This window comes from Filicampus tigris, chromosome 14 (genome assembly GCF_054856515.1).
Source record: "Filicampus tigris isolate MCC_2025a chromosome 14, RoL_Ftig_1.0, whole genome shotgun sequence".
Classification (NCBI taxonomy): Eukaryota; Metazoa; Chordata; class Actinopteri; order Syngnathiformes; family Syngnathidae; genus Filicampus; species Filicampus tigris.
In genome coordinates, this window is record NC_141230.1 from 16,853,484 (window position 1) to 16,875,084 (window position 21,601).

Sequence of the window (21,601 nt, forward strand, 5' to 3'; positions counted from 1 at the left end):
AGAGCTTTGGGCGACCCATCCTCCCCTCCTCCTCCTTCGCAAAGTCACCCCTCTCTCCTTCTCTCCTCTCCTCCAGCCATAACTGGGCACCTCCCACCATCTCTGCCAGCCACCACACCAGCACACACATGCACTAAATTGGGTTTGTTATGGTTCATGAGTCCCAACTCGCCACATAAAGTTGCCCTCAGCATCGATATGAAATAAGACAATATGAATACACAATTGAGGGAAAGGGAAGCCCCCATCCCTTGGGATCATGAGTTATGGAGTGAAATTGAGAGAACGTACTATGAGGAGTTGTGGAGCATTTCTGTTGCTGTTTGTTTGTTCATGGGGTTATTGTGTTGTTGTTTTGTTGCAGTTTGTTCAAGTTCACTGACAGAAACTGTGTTGTCTTACAACCAGTTCCACTTTTGTCGTGACTCATGCATCATGCATGCATTGTTCCTGAAGGAAGTAAAGAAAAATAAACAACAGTCAAAAACAATCCTTTAGGTACAATGGAATGCATTCATTCATTCATTCATTCATTCATTATCCATACCGCTTATCCTCACAAGGGTCGCGGGCGTGCTGGAGCCTGTCCCAGCTGTCTTTGGGCAGTAGGCCGGGGACACCCTGAATTGGTTGCCAGCCAATCGCAGGGCACACAGAGACAAACATCCGCACTCACAATCACACCTAGGGGCAATTTAGACAGTCCAATCAACTTACCATGCATGTTTTTGGAATGTGGGAGGAAACCGGAGTACCCGGAGGAAATCCACGCAGGCACGGGGAGAACATGCAAACTCCACACAGGGAGGCCGGAGCCGGGATCGAACCCACGACCTCTGAACTGTGAGGCGGACATGCTAGCCAGTCGACCACCGTGCCGCACAATGGAATGTAATATTTTGTTTTTTTAAAGGAGCACGCGAGGCCAATTATACTTTTAGGTAATCTCCATTCACCTCCATGTCAAAAAGCTTTATGGGCTAAGAGGTCCCAGAGGGGAAAAAAAAGGTTTTCTTTGAGACTATGGAAAGAGCTTCAAGGACACATAGTTGAAGACAATGTCCAAGACGGACGAAAAGCAACAAAAAAGAAGAAAAAGAGCTTAAGTCATTTGTAATTAGTTTTCGCTGACTGATGGGTATCAATCTGCAAGTAGAGTGAAGCACCCGTCTGAAAACGTCTAGTCTATAACAACTGTAATAATAAAATCATTGGTAAATTACATTTGTGACACTGTCAATCAAAACTGAGCATTATTATCTTTGTAAAGGCAGATACGGTATATGATACATGTCATGTATTTGAGTTTGGTAATTTTTTCAGTTTTTAGTCATTTGTGTGTACATTAAATATTGTTGAAAAAACGGGGATAAAGCACATACAGTCATCCCAGTCAATACATTAATCCCCTCTGTAATATTGGTGCTGCCTTCATGACCTAATCTAACGAAGGAAACAACAATAGTTTAATTTTAACGCTGACTTGCTGGTAACAACATCTCTTTTCTGCAGTTATTGTCCTGTACATGTGCTCAAATTTAGACGAATTGTTCGTTTCTGGAAGAAAACAACCGGTTCATGGTCTATTTTTAATAATTTCCCGTACCATTAGTAGAATGTTTTAATGTTTCACGAGTATACATGAAGGCAGCATTGGGAGCGTTTCAATGACGTCACACAGAGCGGTCGAGCCAGTCAGCTGAGGGAGGAACAAACTGACAACAGAAAGTCAACCAGGAAGACACCGACGCTGCTAAACTGACATACCGGCCGGCCGATCGCTCCATCAAACACGGCGCCTCGTTACGCCCTAAGTTGTTTTAGTGTATCTGCACAACCTTCGTATTTTATACAAGAGTCTCTTTCAAAAGAAAACGATGGCTTCCCTTTTCAAGAAGAAGACTGTCGACGGTAAGTTTTTGTGTGATACGCTAAGCTAAGTTGTGTTTTTAGCCGCATACGGTATCACTGTTGCGGTCCATACCTCAAAGTTCGCCTTCCACTTGAACCCGTTTGACTTGTTTTAGATTTTCCCATGAGTCACTGGACGCCTTGTTACGCTCAACATTGTGTCAATAGTTTCCATTACAGTTACATTTCAAATATAATGTTCGGCTGCTGAGAAAATGGCTACGAATGTTATTTAGTTGCCGGTAGGGTGTATTAAAACACGTTAAAAATGACTAAATGTACCTTTGAACATAAATGACGGATAAATCGTTCCTATCACGATAGTAGGTTTCCTTTTCAAACTGAGCACCGTTTGGTTGACATTACAATTTTCACATGACATATTTTACCTGAAAATACATTAAACAGTAATTTACAATCTGTCTATCTATCTATCTGTCTGTCTATCTGTCTGTCTATCTGTCTGTCTATCTGTCTGTCTGTCTATGCCTGTCTGTTGGACGTCGGCTATTTTAATGAACCTGCGTTAATTTTAGCCTGTGAGGAAAATAATCTAGTTGATTTTATATATAGCGTTGTCAAAATTCTGAGTGGTCACTCAATCTCAACAGTATTTTCCTCAGGCTGATAATCAAGCATGACAAGGTCAAAAGCCAGCCCTTATCAAACAGAATTAATAATTCAATCCATAGTTAATTGTGATTATATAGAGTGCAAGAGGAGGTTGGCAACAAATGGCACATAAATGTTAACTCCCCACAAACCTTTTTGTAAAAAAAAAAAAAAAAATACACAATTAGTGCATGTCAAAGCAAGTGTCTTTTCATAACCTACCTACTCCTCCCAACATAGTCATCCTAGTTTCACTCGTACCGATGGTCCACATTTGGTTCTTACCATCACTTGGGTGTTACCAAGCCAAGATCAGATCTTCTGAGCTTCCTCTTGGGCAAAATTCACCAAATGTCCTTACTTGCACTTGTCTCATCGCATGAATTTTAGCCTTGGTTTTTGAAAACGGTTTGAGATTATTAGGTGATTGGAAAATGGGGATTGGGGGGGGTTGATCACTTGTATTATAGGGACGATATCCCTCCCACTTGAAGACGTAGTTGCTGCGTCACCTTGTACGTGTTCACGTTTCGCTCTCGCAAGTGGTCCAACGCGACGTGACGTGGATCCACCGAGTTCATGGGAATTTTCTGCTCCATAGAACGGATTTGTTGTCACTTCTGGATATCTCCCTCCCGTTCCAAGGTGTCACCCCCCCCACCTTTTTTCTTCACATGGATTCCAACAATGAGTGAATTGGACTGTACACTTACTGTAGGAGCTTGTTGAAGTCTCTGCTCTGTTGATCATCCTACATTTAGTCTTTTTTCCCCAATGATTTAAGGGTCAAAAAGACAGTAACAAAACGAACTTTTTGTACTTTTGTCAACTCGTCCAGAAAATTAGTGTATATTAATATTGAAATACACAATTTGTAATTGTTAGGGATATTAATACATTTACTTTTTATTTGTGGACTGCATTTTTTTAATTGAATGGTATTTTGGGGGCCGGGGGGCTTTCATTCATATCATTTTTTGTCAAGGAATGAATTGTTTTATTCTGAAGTTCAGATCTGAACGTTATTTGTATTTTTACTGAGGTTATAAGTGTGTGTTAGGTCACATCGGTGGCTGGCTTACTCCGCCGCACAAATCTTGTGTGGATTGACGGTCACGCATTATCTCACATGATGCCACTTAGCGATAGTGTGGGAGGTAGAAAGCTGACTCAGTAGCTGTCTGTGCAGTGCTGCTACGTTGTGGGAATGTGCTGCCGGACGCACTGCTCACTATTAAAACAACGGTGTCGTATTTGAGGTTTTTAGTAATGCCCGATAGATGGATCGGTAGATCATTTCAAAAGTTGTTCCACTATTGTCACCGTAACCTATTCCAACTGGGAAAGAAAAAAAATCTTTGAGAAGGGAAGTAAAAATAAACGATTGAAATACGGCTGTGTTCAGGATTAACCAGTTACGTCAAATTTATGGACTGCTACAAAATCTCCCAGGATATTGCTAGAAAGCAAAACAAAAATGCCAGCAAAAGCCTACAAGAACATCTGAAGTGTATTTTGGTTTATTCAGAGGCTTCTAAATGGTGGCTTATGTGCGCTGACTCCCGTTGTTTGAACTTTAACTTATTTAAAAATATTCAACTGAGTTGTACAGGCTATAGGTCACATTAATGGTGGGAAAGGTTTTTATTTTTTACAGAATTTTTCTTGGTCTCATTTTTAATGTAGCAAAAACATGTCATTGAACAGGTGTGCCTAGGCTTTTTTTAGCGACCGTGTGTCATGAAATTTGCTAAAACAAGCTGTTCAGTTCGGCATTTTGTTAGCTGTAACGATGAGGGGGTATATGGTTAGTATTATATTACAAAATGTCATTCTAGTTACTGCTGAAATGAGCATCTCAAGAGTACCTAGTTGTTTTTGGCGTCTCTCAGCTGCTCCATGCCACAGTAACATTACATTCCGACAATAGTCGCTCACATTATGTGTTTTTGTACCAACACTAGAAGGCCAAAAGTTTGTCTTTTCATAATTTTTTTTTTTTTTTTTTTTTTTAAATCAAAATTAATGCAAGTTCATGCTTATTATTCATCAATTGCATTCATATAGAAAACAGATGAGTGAATTTGGAAGCCCTTCAAGTTGTGTTTATCTCTAACCAGGCATTTCTGTTTGTAAAGTTGTTTTTTTTCTTTCTGCCTGTTCCAAGACATCATCAAGGAACAGTCGCGGGAGTTACGCGGCACCCAGAGACAGATCACAAGAGACCGAACGGCTCTGGAGAAGCAAGAGAAGCAATTGGTGAGACCCAAACAAAAACGGGAGATACATTTTGTGCCTATTTCTCCATATTCCTTGAACTCCTCCCCTTGCTTTCGAAACATACAGCACGGAGACAGACCAAAGCTGTTTCCACTTGCCACTGCAGGGATCATGTCTGTTGGACTAATGGCTCTCAATTAATAGACATGATGGATCCGCTGCGGTGGCTTTGCTGCAGGCAAAAGCGTGCAACCATTCCTCTTTATCTCATGTCCACATACACATTCAATACGCCTCCACGATAAGGCCGCTTGCACAGAAGCACACGTTTCCTCTTGCTGTCAGATGAAAGAAACAAGACGTGTCCTCTCGCCTCTATTGTATTAAGTAAATATCAGACGGGACATAATTACCTCCCCGGGGGACAAGGTTTTAATTTCACATTTGCACTAATTAGTCGAGTTTTTGAACCTCAGTTGCATGTTCTGAATAGAAGCAACTTAGCGCTAAGAGGTGGGAATGACCTACATTTGCAATTTAGCCCTGAGTGCTTGCACACTCTTGCACTTTCTCCAGCAAAAAAAAAAAAATGCACAAATTGCAAAACCAATTTCCCCCCCCCGAATGGAAGTACAAGACTCGCATTTTTCATTTAGTTTTTTCCGTAGGGCTACATACAGGTGCAGCGCACTAAATTAGAATATTGTGGAAAACTTTCAGGAGTTAAATTCAAAAAGCGCATCCTATATTTGAAATACTTCTATATGCTTTTCATATATTTTTTTTATGATGTTTAGCGTTCATCTTAGAACATCTCAACTTCACCATCTGAAGGAATTCGAACATCACATCAAAATGATTTTTAATGTCGAAATTAGGTAGGAAATGGTCATCTGAAAAGTCACTTCCTATTTCTATCTATATGATTTGAATTTCACTTTTTGAAATGAAATAAATTAACTAAATATATTTATATTGAGCCTGTGCATATTGTTGAATGCTCTTAAACAAAGAGCACAACTACTAATTCCATTTTAACGTTGTCACTTTTTAAAACTTTATTTTGCTCCTTCAAACCTCTCTACTCGTTTGTTTTCAAACCTTCGAAAAATAGGACTGGGCGAATACCGACACCAGGTATCGGTATTGAGCTGATACGTCCTTATTTCGAGGTATTGGGTCCTCGTGAAGGATGCCGACACCAGCCACCGATACTAAAAAAAGAAATAAATAAATAGCTAAATATGTCTCTGAGTAAATCTTCCTTTCCCAGTAGGTGGTGCTACACTGCAGCTGTTTGACACATCAGTGAATCGTCAAGTGCACCAGAAAGTCTTTTGTCCAGAATTATCTGCCCTTTGTTCATTGAAATCGGATCCATCGTTAGTACCGGTGGTATCGGTTCTTGATATCGACCACGTTTCCCATGCTCGGTCTCATTTAGGAAAATCAATCGCTTTGTGATCATACATCTTACTTTTACCCACAGTTGCCATGCGTTAGCTTTAGTCCAATGGCCACTTGAGCGACACATTCCCCAGCTGTTGTTCAGGCATCTTTCTTTTCTGCCTGCAAGGCTCACAGTTGTTGGCTCTGCCTCTGTTTCTGATGTACTCCTCTCTCCAAATTTTATTGTACTTGTTGTAGGTTCGCACAGCAGGTCTGACACTAATGCATGCCGTACCCTGGTGTCTGTGAGCCGAGTTTCAGCCATGAATAATGAATTATTTCCGATCAAGATGCTTGCAGCGCACACGCACGAACTGAACAAGGCTGCGCCGGGGCCTGGCTAGCTTCCTATAACCCGCAGCTTCACTTTTGTCTCTTGGGAAGCGTACGCGCAACGCTCGCGCCCACAACCAGGATGCCTGTGGGCATTGGAGTAGCGTCTGATGTTTACCAAAGCTAAAAGCGTGCATTTGCGTGCCACCGAATGTGGCCTCAACAATATCGGCTGTGGTTTTAATGTCTATATTTGTACACGCGGGGATTCTCTTGGGAGCTCTGCGGGTATGTTTGTTGGTTTATCAATACATGGTCTTGTTTGTGCGTGACGCATTTTTAATGTAAAAGACTTTCGGTGGTTATTGGGTCAATTCGCTTGGACTAGAGATGGATGATTGTAACCGCAGATGAGGGCGGGCAACATGTTTCCGTTTGAATTCTCCAGGAAGGCGTCCCGTAATCTTGATTTTTCATCTCCAGGAAGCAGAGATCAAGAAAATGGCAAAGACTGGCAACCGGGAGGCATGTAAGATATTGGCCAAGCAGTTGGTCCAGCTGAGGAAGCAGAAGAACCGCACGTACGCCGTCAGCTCCAAAGTTACCTCCATGAATACTCAGACCAAGCTCATGAACTCCCAAATGAAGATGGCCGGAGCCATGTCTTCCACAGCAAAGGTATTCCCCTGAACATGACGCCTCCAAAATCAAATCAGCGCTTTGAAACTTTTGTGGATTTGGAGAGAGATTTCCGGAGCGTCAATCAAAAGGCCTTTTATTCCCTTAATGATCAAAGTCAAGAAATAAAAGTTAAAAGTATGTCACAGTTGCTAAGTTTGTGAACTAGTTTCAGTGCCGTTATCCATATTTTAGTGCGTGATTAAAGTGTGAGTGAGTATAAAGCAGAATCTCAGCTTTGCTAATGAAGTGCGAGGGGAACAAAAAGCCCCAAAGCCACACACTCGATTGAGAGTCAAACCTCTGTAATCACACAGGTCGGCTAGAATTAAGCCCTGAATTAATAAGGCGTAATCATGAGTTTCTGCATTAAATTGTTGAGTGTTTGCGTCATTCCGTTGTTTTTTTTTCCTGATGGTTCACATATTCCTGTTTAATGCTGATACCCTCATTTGAGGATTTAATGCAAACATTACCAACCCATTTCAACCAACCTAATGTGACTTCGATTTGGGGAAACCTTTGCAATCGAGTTCCAACGTATGCTCATAATGGCGTGGCAGAAGAATCGCAGCAGACATTTTTTGTCGTCTTATAGGAGCATTTTGCTGAGCTTGTCCGTGCGGCTGCCGGTGTCTTGTTCCTTTGCACTCTTTTCATCATGATCGAAAACTGACGGCCTTCAACTAAAAGTTTGTTCCCAATCATATCGGCAGACAATGCAAGCGGTGAACAAAAAGATGGATCCTCAGAAGACTATGAAGACCATGCAAGATTTCCAGAAGGAAAACATGAAGATGGGCATGACGGAGGAGATGAGTAAGGACAAACATGCGCTAACACACACGCAAGCGTGGGGCAAACATATACCACACGGGAAGCCCACCACGCTGCCAGCTTCAGCAAAAAAAAAAAAAAAAATGTGTTTCACTCTCTAAAGAATAAACGGAGTAAAAATTGTTGTCTCTTGTTTCTCCCCTCTTTCCTGTTTTAGTCAACGATACCTTGGATGACTTCTTGGATGAATCTGGAGATGAAGAGGAATCTCAGGACATTGTCAACCAAGTTCTGGATGAAATTGGTATCGAGATCTCAGGAAAGGTAAGGAAGTCCAAATGAGAGAGAGCATCGTTTTGGCTGTCCAACATAGAACACTACATACACTGAAAAAAAGGTTGTGCATCATTTACTCAATTTTATTTCATCAAGTGGTTGCATGAAATAAAATAATCTCAATCCAGATTTTTTTTTTTTTGAGGAGACTATACATCTACTTTAAAGAGGTATCTGGATACAAATTATTGTGTTTTGTGCAAAGACATGCCGAAACTTGACTTGAGTAAATTCAACCATTTTTGTCCGTGTAGTTAATCATAGTTCTCTTCAACAAATATTAATACAGTTAAATGACGGGACAACGTAATTTGAGGTACAGCTAGGTGGTGGTTCGGATCAACTTTAATTTGTTCCCTTTTAGGCTGGGGAATTTTTTTGAAAGATTCCAAATTGGAACGGTAAAGTATGAGTGAGCTTTGAGCTCTGTTGATGGCTTCCAATGGCGTGCACAACAGCTACCGCACGGTGGCGCTGAGCCCTCAGTTTCTCACTACCTGGCCGCTCATCTGCTATGCGTGGGGCTCCCCCTGGGGGTTAATGTAACTTATTGCAGCTCCCTGACTGTCACTGTGCAATGAGCACAGCTGTCGAGCAGGAACATGAATCTCCGAAGCTGCCTCCGAATTGGCAATTAGATAAGAAATCATGATCTGGATGTTGTCATATATTGCACCCGCCGGACAAGAAAAGCTGCCAGTAAGCATGTTTTCATATTTTCTGTCTGGGTTTGCGTGCGCAGATGGTCCGGGCTCCAGCTGCAGGAAAGAACCTCCCCGGCGCCGCTGCCGCCGCCTCGTCCAAGAAAACCGCCATGTCTGACGATGAAATCGAGAGACAGCTCCGCGCCCTCGGCGTGGACTAACATCTTGGGACGCATGTTCCGTTCTCCTTCACATGGCGACTGACGTGCTGACTTTGTCACTGGTTAAAATGGTTACACGCACACACTCACACGGACACACACTGAGGGTCAATGACACGCGTTGACAGACATATGACTGTCTTGCCGAGTAGTTATTTCTGCTCAAATATTTATTACGACATTAGTGAGGCTGCCGCCGAGAGGTGGCTGAACGATCCACGCTTGGCTCGAAAAAAAAGCTGGAGGCCAACCTGCGCTCTTGTTTACGTTGCAGCTCATTCTCTTCAGAAGGGCTACAGTGCATATGCAAATCATCTTCTACCTTTTGCTGAAACTTGCCGCTATACAGAATCATTCATTACATTCTTCTTTGCTTCTAACTAGTTTTATTCCTTTTTGGGAGCATAAAATGCAAATAATCAACGAGCGAAGCCTCACAAGTTGAAATTCCAGCTTCACGGGGAAGTAATTGGAGATTCGACTGTGTAGATTTTTACACTGCTGACTGGTACCAACTAATTAATATCACTGTTAGCCATAGAGCGTTCCATACTAACGACTTGAGGGGTACGGGGGGGGTTCTTGTTTAGTCTTTATCTTATTGTATAAATCACGCGAGTTCCTCGGTGATTGCAGGATGGCGCCTGTCCTGCCGACCCTTTTCTCTTTCAGCTGCTGTGCAGTTATGGATGTTTTTTTTTTGTTTTTTTTGACAAGCTGCCTCTTGTCCCAAACACACACACACAAACACTGTAAAGAGATGGTCACTGTGACTCGGACACCCTTGTCTTTGGTCTAAGGATGATTTTGGTTTTTGGTTTTCCCAATACTTTGCCAATTTTTTTTTTTTTTTTTTTGCATGTATCGCACATGCACAACAAACTAGTTTAATCATCCAGTCATACATTTGTAAACATCTTTTGAGAAGATTCATCGAGCAAAAACATCCTTGACATTGTCATTGCTCGGGAAGCTCTCTTTTATTTTGTGAGTATGTGCACTTGTTTTCTTGATTACTGGACTGTGTAAATGGGATTTTATAGTAATAAAATTTCTTCTGGTACAACTTTTTGATGGTGTGCATATTTCCCTTTGAAAGGATGGAAAGGTAGGGTTTAGGAATTTCAATTGTTACTCGTGCATGGAAAATTTTATAACAGCAGGTGGAGTAGTTGTCCCATTTAGCTGGATTTAGCGTGACCTTACAAATGGCCTTCATTAATATTTACTGTAATAAATAAGAAGGGTTTAGAATTAATCACTTTTATAGCTTTAGCCACAGAGGGAGTCATTGTTGAAAAGAGAAGGAAAGGTAGCAATGGTGTGGTTATAAAACTTTATTTTAGAGACCGCTTCAATATCCTAGCCAACATTTTTTATTCCTCAGAAAACAAACCTGTTGAGAGATGTCACTTTGTGGCAGTGAAACATGAATTACTTGCACTTTGGTACAGAAATGTCTTCTGGCTGAATTTATGGATGCAACAACCAAAAATATATCAAACTAGGATGTTTGTGCTCAAATTACAATTAAAAACAGTAATTTAACACACAATATATTACATCTGAATAAATAATTTGTTGTGTAATACAACTACACATAACTCTAATAAGTGAAATAAAAACTGCATCTCTACTCATAAACACAGTAATACATAAACAACTTATGAATTACAGATACACACATCCAAACGTAGTATTAAAAAAATGCTGACAACTGACAACATTTCTGAGATTTCACCAAAATATCTTTTCATAAATGCTAAAACAATGACGTGTATTAACTAACAAAGAAAAGTTCTTATCTACAAAAATATATTTTTTGTCTTTGCTGTTCAGCCAACATCTCCTTTTGCCCTAGAAAAAAAAAACATTTAGTTTGCTGTTATTACAGACAGAACTCACTGACTGGTGAAATAAAAGTGAAATACTAGGAATTCATTCATGATTTATATCATTGGCCGATGTGTTTTACTCATCTGACCTATGCAGTTTGTACTCAATTTTGCCAAGCAGGAGCTGAGGCTGGTTTTGACCCGTTTCTCCCTCTGGCGCCTGTTACAGAACCAAACTCGGACCACCTCCTTCTCCAGGTGGAGGCCTTTAGCTATCCGGGCAATTTCCTGGGAGGATGGTTTACTTTTTTCCATAAAGCTGTGCTCAAGAGCCTCCTTAGCTCCCAGGCTGCGTTTGGTTAGGATCAAGTAGAGAATAAAGAACTTTAAAAGCCGCAGTCACAAGGCAAGTTAAAAAAAAAAAAAAAAAAGGCATTTTACCTGATAGTCGTTCTCCTTTTCCTCTTTCGCTCATTTATTCCAATTTTATCATTGTTCAGCGCTGAAGGGGGATTTGAGAGGAAGGTGAATTAGAGAAGGTGGCTTAAAAGATGGGAGGAATCGGCGACGGGCTAACCTCGAGCAAGCTCGGCCTCATCCAACCACTTGGCCAGAATGGCCTTCAGTTTGCAGGCGTTCTTAAAGCTCAGCTGCAGATTCTCAAAGCGGCAGATGGTGGTCTGGCTGAACTCTGAACCGTGCACGGCGGCGAGGGCCTCGCCCACGTTGGTCTGAGTGTAGCCTAGTGGAGCGAAAATAGAAAAAGGAGACAAAGACATCAAATGTATTGGCACGTTCAGTTCGTAAGCAGACGATCTAAAACACACACAAAAAAGTGTGTTCAATCACCACCTAAATTGATGTGCACATCCGTACTTATGGCCACTTCAACCTGTGAAAATATTTGAATGATCGCCCCAAAATTTGGGATTTTATATATCTTTTAAAGCCTTTTCCTTGCCATAGGCGCTCACTACAGAGAAAAAGCTTCACGTCACTCACTGTCTGAAAACTATGACTAATCAAATTTTTGTGCACGTCTATATTCATTCTCACTTCAACTTCAGAAAATAATAGAACAATCGTACCAATATTTTTGGACTGTAATGGATGTTAAGTGTTGAAGTAAAAGTTTACTGTCAAATTAATCATAAAACAAAGACTGTGTCACATTGTGAATTTAAAACAACTGCATACTGTAGTTTTGCCATAAGAAAGTCCAGTTAGCTTAATGCTAATGAGGCAACGTTATAACACTTACTTGCACCTAAATTAACAATATTTCGACACAAACGGTGCAGCAACATACAGACAGACAAATATAACAAGACTCACAAACATATTTTCCTCATCCTCTCTGCAAAAGGACTAATATTACCACAGCTTACCAAGCCACTTAGAGTAATTGTGAAAATGTTTTTGTTTGTGTCAGCATGACTGTATTACACTGCCTCCTAGTGGCCACATGCGATTTTTCTCATGAACCACATGACATTTTTTGTATTTTTTTATTTTGGTGGGTGTGGCTGGAATGGATAAATGGCATTTCTGTTGATTTTAATGCGGAAGGGCGATTTGAGAGTGCGAAAGTTGCCGTAGCACACTCCTAGTGTTCATCACATCATAATCCTCACCAAGTTTAATCCTCCTTATTTTAAAGTCATTGGCAAACATCTCCAGCTCTTGTATCTGTGGAGAGTCCATAGCGGGGGTGTCCTCCAACTCCCGGATGCTCTTCTTCTGGATGTTAACTTTCATCTCGCCCACAGCGGGGCCCCCGGGGGCCTCGTCAGTTAGCAGGAGGGCCGAGGGCAGCGAGGAAAAACCGTGACTTAATGCACAGGAGCTGCTGCTTAGACCGGGATCTGGAAACTTATACAAGCATGGTGTCAGCGAACCTGGAGAGAGGGACACAAGAAAAAAGGCAAAGTGGGGACATTTCTATTAGTCAAAACAACATCAGAGAACCAGTAAAGACGCTCTGATCCATCAGATATCCAGATGTCCATCCTTGATACCCAAGTACTAGTACGCTCTTTGTCCTGACTAGTTGGAATACTTTGACACTAGTCAGACAACTACATTTTGCCGGTGAGGCAAAACGGCACTGGTTGACTCGACAGCACGGACCCTTTTTCAAAAGGAAATCAATATTACCAGGCAACCGTGGCGTTTGATCAATATTGCATCAGTGACGGCATCAACATTTCTCTTGTATTATGTATTTGACCGCCTCCAGAAAGGCACCCGGCTCATACTAACAACCGTAGCATTTTTAAAGTCATGTCCAACGCTTGAAAATCAAGACCACTTCCTCCATCTCCTGCTGTGTGTGTCATGCATGGACAGAATGATGAAATATTGCACGGGCAACACTGCTTGCCGCAAAACATTTGTATGCATGGGCAGCAGTTCTCACTCGTGAGAGTGTTAGATTATAACGTGGCTGGTGTTTTCCTCTTATTCAAGTCAATTTTGGTTGAATAGCGACTTACAAGATACTATTTTTACAGCATCCACCTATTTGTTGTTTTTGTTTTGAGGGGGGGGGGACCTATCCACTGAATTTCACTGAAAAGCTCACCTATTTGCTGTTTTGTGCTCAGGCTCAAGCCAGGTCTCGGGTAAAAGTATTGCTTTGGTGCCATCTTCATGCCAAGGAACTATGTTGAAGTTAGCAGAGGAGCTTCATCTAGTCAGGCCATAGCCCTGCCTCAGAGAAAAGAAGTGTTTTGGCTCCGTTTTTTGGCACCTTTATGTTTTTTACTTGATAATTTTCACTTTGGGCTCAGTGGGGGCAACACAGTACCACTATTAGGCTTGCAAGTGAGCTTGACCAAACACAGAAAACAGATGAGCTGTGACGTTGCCAATGCAAGCTGGAGGCACTTTAATGTCAATTCTGATCAACAGCCGAGGGCAGTAGAATCTCAAAATGGCTTTGATGAATGAAATCTGCTGAATTCTTATCCCACCAATGTAATATTAATCACAACGCCATGCTTAGGCTAGTGGGGGCACATTTTTGACTTGACTTCTACTGTAATAGGGTGGCGATTTCCCACATTGTCAAAAAATATTACAAACAAAAAAGTAGAGAGTCAAACTCAGTTAATTTACGTTTTTTTGTAATACAATCTCAAAATTCAATGTGACTGTTTTCAATGCTTCAATTGGAATTGTTCAGCTCACGCCACACTGTCTCCTCTGTCAGTGTAGGAACTCTAAAAAAAAAAAAAAAAAAAAAAGGGATCGTAGTTGATTTTTTTTTCATCTTTATTTCTCTCAAGCTACTGCACCTCCTCTGAAGTCTCTGAGCCCTGAAATGGAATGATCATTGTGTTCTCAATATGTCCCCTTTTCTTTTTATCTTCCCCCCCCCTCCACTTTGCTTCTCACAATGCCGAGGGCCAAATAAGACATAAGGTTTTTACAGTGAAGAAAGAGAATTTGGGATTTTTTGATCATGCCATTGCCCTCGCAAGTTTTATTTTATTTTTGTATTTTTTTTTTTTTAGTTTTGATTGCACCAGACACTTTTCCCATTTGGTGTTGTGTTTAATTTCAAATCTGGTAGGAGTTGTGTCCTTCAACACTGATTTTTTTTTTGTTTTAGCTCCAAATGAACCATCTATCTATCTATCTATCTATCTATCTATCTATCTATCTATCTATCTATCTATCTATCTATCTATCTATCTATCTATCTATCTATCTAGCTATCTATCTATCTAGCTAGCTAGCTAGCTAGCTAGCTATCTTGCTAGCAAGCTAGCTATCAATGGCAGTGCTTCTCAATTATTTTCTGTTGTTTGAAGTGCATCAATTTACCTGAAATTAAAATGAAAAATAAATGAGAGCACCACTGCCATCTACTGTAGTGGATATGCGTGCAATTACACTACTTTATTCTAGTATGACGCCAAAAAAAAAAAGTACATTGTCTAACACGCAGATCAACTTTGCTCTTGTTTCCATCAACTCCCAAGAGAAGCAGAGCCCTTCTCTTCTTGAAGCTTGACACTGCACCTCCAATTTTTGAAGCGAAGAAAGTGAGAAAAGTAGAGTGGGCTTTGCCGAGTGTTTTTACTTGCTGGAAGAGATGCGGATATAGTGAGGTTTAGGAGGCTAACATAAACTGCTGCTGTTAGTGTCATCATCATCATCATCATCATCATCGTCATGTACAGTACATACTGCTTCACACATTAGTTTATCGGTAAAAGGAAGATTGAAGTTGTATCATGTAATATACAGTGCGTATAAAAGCCAGTGAAATGATGTGCTAATAAACACTATAGTGTTGATGTTTGAACATCTTGTTGCATCAAGGTTGCAGCGATAAGTAATTCCATTACACTTCACTTATGTTATGATGTTTCCGACCACCAAGTGCAACTTTAATTTGTTCAACTCCCCAGAGTCAATTTCTAACATGAACTTAAATCCACCTAATGTGTTTTTGACCTCCCGCTTCTTTTCAATATCTGCACAGTCCTTCAATTGCTACATCCATCACATTATCATTGTTAATGTAGTGGGAATAAAACCCACAAAAACCCAGTAGAAATAATTTGTTGCCCTCATGTTCCCTGTTTGAGGGATATTAGATCTTGATAATGGTGAATGATGTCATATTTCTGTGCAGGACTTTGACACAGTGCGCATAATAATTCATTGGGTCACTTTGCCCTCATCTTCATTTGAGCCCTTCAGATAATATTTACCGTCCGTCTCCTCTGTTAAAAGAATCAATGTTATTACCTCTTTGGCAAATGTTAATTGGACTTGACCTCCAGCTTCAGGTCACATTCCATCTGCTGCGCATGATTACATCATATAACTTTACTGAAACTATCTTTAAATGAAATAAAACATTGTTTCTCTTTCTCTATCTTCTCTGAATAGGTATTTCAGCAATGCAGATTAGTGTCTGGGGAATTCTGGACCCACTGACACTTGATTACATCAGATCCAATATGACAGCTGGAACAGAAATTCAAGCTTTCCAAAGATGATCATGATCACGTTTATCATTGTGGTTGTAGTATGCAGTGGTGTAGAACTGACCTGCTTCATTCAAATAAATCCTTTCTAATATTTGATCTTTTAAGCTACATGAGAAGTAACCGCAATATACGTTGATTTATGAATCCCCCCATCAAAGAAACACATTTCATTGCTTTCTCTTTGAATGTTATTTAAGCTTAGGTAAGTGCGGAATGTACGGGGCTGACTCACAGTAGCCATCAATCAACACCTACAGCAGTCTACAAGAAAGGAACTGGAAATAACACAATGTTTGGCAACAATACAAAGACAATCACTCCAAATGCACAATGTTTGTTTGGATCGCTGTCATGGAAAAAAAAGATTGTTGGTTGTGGTTAAACTTCTAAACATAGCATATGCTCCTTTGCAGCGGGGAACAATTCAATAACAAACTGTCCGAACGATCCTTGGTTTGTCTTAAAATCTCGAATGCTCTGAAATTGATATAAACATTTTACCCTCAGGTCTTATTAGATTGTACCACTACAACGGCATTTTATATTTCATGAAAAGACTTGGGGCTTTATTTTCACGAATTCTTTGTGGATGCGGGTTGGACATGCTGGCGGTTATTTTGCAGACAAATGCAGGCCGGCAGATCTGAGAGAGGGGGGTATGCGCCGCTGTGGGAGTGATCACAGCCGATTTCAATCATGACCAATGTAAGCTGCTCCTCTCATTCACTTTAACTCATTAAGGCCTAAAGCGCCTGGCTCAACAGCCCCCCCCCCCAAAAAAAGAAAATGATGTATCGGGCTCTCCCGGCTTTAAGGGTAGAAAGATGCAACAGTGCTCTAGTGGTAGAAACGCGGTAATACGCTCCCGGCCTTAATGGGTTAAATGTGGCATACTGATCACGCTATTACAGTCTCGACATGGCAAATTTGAAGATTTGTCATGTTTTGGTTTTTTTTGCTTCTTTTACTGAAAAATGTTTTTAACAAACTCAGTTATTGTGACTAGTAAAAAAAAATCCATTGCTTTTTTTTTTCAGTTTCAACCCTCCAAATACCAGTCTTGAATGAAGCCCATTTTAAACTGAAATTGCATGGTTGTAAGGTACAAGGTTTTTTTTTATGTAGTTTCAATTGGCCAAAAGGTACAATTTGAATTAAATAGTTCAGTGTAATGTTAATGTATTTAAAGAGCTGAAGATTAAATCACAAAATGAGACCAAAAAAAAAACAAAACCCACCATTGGGAAGTTTCATCACATTTGCATTAGCACAGCTAAAATGGTTCAAAACAAGGAAGTGAGGTGGACACAAACTACGCTGCTCATTTTCCATAAACTGATGGATCACTGTGTGATTACCTTGCAGCGGGTTTGCAGCGCTCACCATGTTAGGTGGAGGGACGCCACATGTTTGCAGGATACAAGTCTGAGAAATACTCGCAGAGAGCATCTCCTGAGCTGGAATGTGAGAAAGACACAGAGGCATCGTTAGTCCCAATCACAATTGAGATGAAATGACATTGTTATTGTTAGTATGACACTGTAACATTCGTTCACCCATGCTGGAGTACCTGAAAAGCAAGCACAGGGACAATGTGCAAACTTCACACAGGAAGGTCGGAGCAGAGATTCGAATCCCAATCTGCAAAATGTTGAGGTCAGCTAACTTGCCTACCCTGTTGCCCATTGGGAGACCCGTCTGTAAAAATTCTACTATTGATCTCATCTACCAGACCTGTTTTGTAGGCACTTCGGGGCATTGAGAGTCAGCAGCCTGTTGCAGGGGCTCCTGCTTCTTTTCTTCTTTCTTTCTTATTGTATTTATCCTGTGAGAATATTCCCACAGATTATTGATGCTGTCAGAGTTTTCTCCCATCTTGTTTCCAATGCTTCACCTACAACCGCCACAAACTCGCCTTGCCTGGAAATTGTGTCGGCCATTGTCCGCTTGGTGAATATATATTTATATTTATATTTTTCAGAGGAAATACGGTGAGGGTACGAGAGCCAGCGATATATAAAGTATAAATTTCATTATTATCACATATATTACCGACATTTGATGCTTGCAGTGTTGTTTGTTGAGCAATATAGGTTTAAAAAGAATGTTTTGATAAATTTTTGTTCAAGTGTTCAAAATCTGCGCCATGGTGATTTAAGGCTAAATTAATTTGGATATTTTTTTACTGTAGGTGGTTTGGTTACAGGTCTCGTACCTCCTGCGATAAATGGGGGATGACTGCAATATATTTAGTCTTATCCAAATCGTGTTTTTTTTTTTCCCACTCTAATTCTGCATTTGCCTCATACAACGCTGATTTTGTTTCCATCTCACTCTGTTTGAATGTTCATGAGCAGGATAACCCAGAAAATAGAAGCCAAAAAAAAAAGCATCTTACATGTATTGTATCCTTCTGATCAACAATATACTTTTATAGATGTTATTTTCATTTATAGGAGAATGACTTTTAGAGATGAAAATACAAACTTTTCAGTGGAGTTTTTTTTTTTTTTTGTGGAAAAACAACCACCTTATCCTTCCTGTCTAAACAACAAAAACGTCATATTTATTCATAAATGTCACAATGCTGGGTTATTGTCGTGTGAGCTGTTTAAGATATCGAGCTTCTCCAGCCAGCAAGGTGCATATTTACTGTAAGCAGCGGAAAAACAATACACATTACTGTCAACTTACACAACATTCCAAAAACACTAAGAAACAAAAACTTCTCTTTACCAAATTATCCTCTTTAAACCTCCGCTTTGACTGCTCAGTGAACATTATGCCAACTTACCTGCCATAATGCCATAGGTGGCTTGCTGGTTGCTGTAATGACACGGTGTGACTGGGTAATGGAGGCTGGGGGGACTGTTGCCAAGGGGGTTTCCCAGCGAGGTTGTGGATAGTTGCATTTGGGAGCGCTTGGATGGCTGACCCAGAGACAACCCGGATGACACTAAATGAAATAAACATCCAGACATAAACGCATTTAGTGCAGGAGAGAGACTTTTTTCCCCGGTATGATTATCCGTTTATCTCAAATTTTTACTCCTTGTAACTCAGAAAAAATAATTTGCTTTCCAAGTATCGCGGTTGATGTTAAAAAACAGTAGCACAATGGGCCTAAGTGTTCATTCAAAAAATCGTTTTAATCCTAAAACGTATATTTAATATTATTGTAAGTCAATGTAACATTTTGCAAAGTACAAACATTAACACAGTGCTTAAATGTAGGAAATTAACAAATACTTTACAAAATGATTGAATTCAAATGTTTTGCTCATAAAAGTCCAACAAAAATTGTGCCTGAATACATATTTTAAAACAAACCATTCTTATCTTATCTTGCATTCTACGCTACCTAACAGTACAGTTTTCACAATTTTCACGGCTGCTTATGTGCAGTAAATGCTTATGTGTGAATACATGAAGATCTGGATGCTTCTACTATAAGTAAAATAAGTCATTCATTCAGTAATTGTTGCCAAAAAAAAAAAAAAAATCCATTTTCAAATGCAGCGGGAAATTGTAATACTCTGACGAGGGGGAGCTTTAAAGTTTTACATTTACCAATCGCGCTCCAAGGCCCTCTTTTATGCATATTTTGCCGAAAAGAAATGCAGCATTGCTGAATTAATGCAGCACCGCGCTTGCTAATTCAACAGCGCACGTTTTCGGAGGACGCGCGGCAACATCAAGAGAATACCTCGATTACCAAATGGTACATTTTACAATACTTAATTGTTAATCCCATTATTTTTTTTATTTTTTTTATACGCATGCAATATTTAGCATGATAGAAATGAAGCCGAATGGTTTCTATATCAGCGTGAATAAAAAAGCCTGGAAAAAATGCTCAGCACGATGCCTCACTGTGAAAGCAATAACACGTTACAATGCCCTGAGATGGCTGGGCCGACCTGGCCTGATTGGATGCATTTTGCCACATTATCCTGATTCCCGCTTTTGTGTCAGAGCACGCAATTGTGTATTGGAAGGAATGCACCTGTCGACTCATTGCTACGGCAGTGCATGCTGTATTTTGCAACACTGTGAACAGAAGCAAGGCCAGAGTTGTATTTTTTGGTGTGAAAAGTCCTTTGTGAATAAAGTTTGACTGATTAATTGAGAAATGTTTCTTATATTCTGATTACCTTACAAAGTGCATTACTACAAAATAGAAACGCGTCTATGTATGATGCACAACAGCTCTGCATGACTACTGCATTCTAATACCATCAATATGAATACTTATATTTTATTACTAATAAGTTTATTTGTTTAGCAGTTTCCAAAGTACTTTATAATATGTTTCCCAAAGCATCTTTTTAAAATTCAATTACATTTATTAAATAAAGTGCAAATGCTGTTGTATTCATTGTGGCTCTCATTAATTGAAGGATCGATTTTATTTGTCATTTCTAAGGGGCAATGTAAATTGTGTTGTCACCAGACCATGATTCCAGCCAGTGGAGCGCATAAAACCAAACATTAATTCGCACTCACATTTATCCCCCTTAGAGACGATTTTGAGTTTTGAATTAAGCGAACGTGTGTTTTTGGACTGTGGGAGGAAGCCAGACTAGCTGGAGAAAACCCAAATGAGAGAACGCGCAAATTCTACTCAGGAAGAGCACACATCCAAACTCCTGATCAAAAAACTGCGAGGCAGATGTTCTAACCAGTCAACCACTGTGCTACCACACTCAAATTAAATTAAAATTAATTGCCCAATTCAGATAATGAATGACTATAGGAGTACATGAGAGTGGAATGTGATGCTAATGCTACACAGTCACAAAAGGATGTTTCATCCTACTGCACCGAATGAGAAGGTTTTCCTGGTTAACCTTCCACAGTGTTTATGTGTTCGGCCAGAAAATGATGTTAGGAATCCAGAGCGAGGCCCACTTACCTGCAGAGACCATGCTGTGGCCGTGGGAGGTGCTTGGCAGGCAGTCCCCGGCAGAGCTGTGGTGCATGAAAATTGGCAGAGGAGAGTCTCCTGCCAGAGGCGGGAAAGCGTCGCCGGCGAATGCCTGAGATGCCATTTGGCCTCTTCGCGTCGTCCGATGCGGTCCACTTTATCTGCGATCTTAACTTGCCCTTCTCAAGTCATCATCCCCTCGTATTGTTTCTCCTCCTTTACCAATCCTTTGCTAATATTTCATTTGCGCTCCGCCTGTCTGTACTTCATGTTCTTGCCCTTTTTCACCCTCAACTTTTTGAAGGTTGCTGATGTGGATTTCTTTTATCCCCCCCGCCCCAACCCCCAAATTAAAGATGAATTTTACATCCAAGTGAGTTTCACATCAAACTTCGGGCCCAGGTTCCTTTTCCTTTATCTTATCAACAGTGAGTAAGTGAGCGTCTGTAACCCCCCCGGAGACTTTGCATCCTCCTGCAGGTATTTATACCCCCCCACGACCTGCAACTACACCTCACTCCACCCCAGGAGGCCCCTTCTTTCACATCAACCACCAGCTACCAATCCCATGCCACCGCTGTTATTGTGTTTTTCCGTACCTGCCTTTGTGTTATCCAGTCTCCAAATCCAGGATTAAGGTACAGAGCGGCGGAGAAACCCGATCTCGCTCGACCCTCGCTCTCTCCCCGGTGCCGCGTCCCCTCCGCCT

The 21,601-nt window shown here is 40.6% G+C and overlaps 2 protein-coding genes across 3 annotated transcripts; one reads left to right on the plus strand and one right to left on the minus strand.

The window, feature by feature from the left end:
* The first annotated feature begins 1,689 nt into the window (after window positions 1-1,689).
* chmp2ba (charged multivesicular body protein 2Ba) lies at window positions 1,690-10,187 on the plus strand. Its single transcript, XM_086051939.1, has 6 exons — window positions 1,690-1,911; window positions 4,691-4,782; window positions 6,949-7,143; window positions 7,860-7,962; window positions 8,138-8,244; window positions 8,999-10,187. The coding sequence occupies exons 1-6, from the start codon at window positions 1,878-1,880 to the stop codon at window positions 9,119-9,121; spliced, it is 654 nt and encodes a 217-aa protein (XP_085908065.1). The 5' UTR covers window positions 1,690-1,877; the 3' UTR covers window positions 9,122-10,187.
* Window positions 10,188-10,443: 256 nt separating this feature from the next.
* Window positions 10,444-21,159, minus strand: pou1f1 (POU class 1 homeobox 1). Of its 2 annotated transcripts, XM_086051687.1 has the most exons (8): window positions 20,881-21,159; window positions 18,760-18,921; window positions 17,324-17,422; window positions 12,591-12,854; window positions 11,534-11,698; window positions 11,398-11,458; window positions 11,106-11,305; window positions 10,444-10,978 (listed from the first exon to the last, which is right to left on the minus strand). In XM_086051687.1, the coding sequence occupies exons 1-8, from the start codon at window positions 21,014-21,016 to the stop codon at window positions 10,923-10,925; spliced, it is 1,143 nt and encodes a 380-aa protein (XP_085907813.1). In that variant the 5' UTR covers window positions 21,017-21,159; the 3' UTR covers window positions 10,444-10,922. The 2 variants fall into 2 exon arrangements, with proteins under 2 accessions (XP_085907813.1, XP_085907814.1); XM_086051688.1 differs by having other exon boundaries at window positions 10,444-11,305.
* Window positions 21,160-21,601: the final 442 nt, after the last annotated feature.

Bases quoted from the DNA above. Each gene is read 5' to 3' on its own strand.
- chmp2ba (XM_086051939.1), top strand. From the start codon at position 1,878: ATGGCTTCCCTTTTCAAGAAGAAGACTGTCGACG. The intron at 1,912-4,690 runs GTAAGTTTTTGT...GCCTGTTCCAAG, and splicing joins CAAGAAGAAGACTGTCGACG to ACATCATCAAGGAACAGTCG. The intron at 8,245-8,998 runs GTAAGGAAGTCC...TTGCGTGCGCAG, and splicing joins GTATCGAGATCTCAGGAAAG to ATGGTCCGGGCTCCAGCTGC.
- pou1f1 (XM_086051687.1), bottom strand. From the start codon at position 21,016: ATGGCATCTCAGGCATTCGCCGGCGACGCTTTCCCGCCTCTGGCAGGA. The intron at 11,699-12,590 runs GTGAGGATTATG...TCGCTCCACTAG, and splicing joins AATAAGGAGGATTAAACTTG to GCTACACTCAGACCAACGTG. The intron at 11,459-11,533 runs GTTAGCCCGTCG...ATCCCCCTTCAG, and splicing joins TGAGGCCGAGCTTGCTCGAG to CGCTGAACAATGATAAAATT.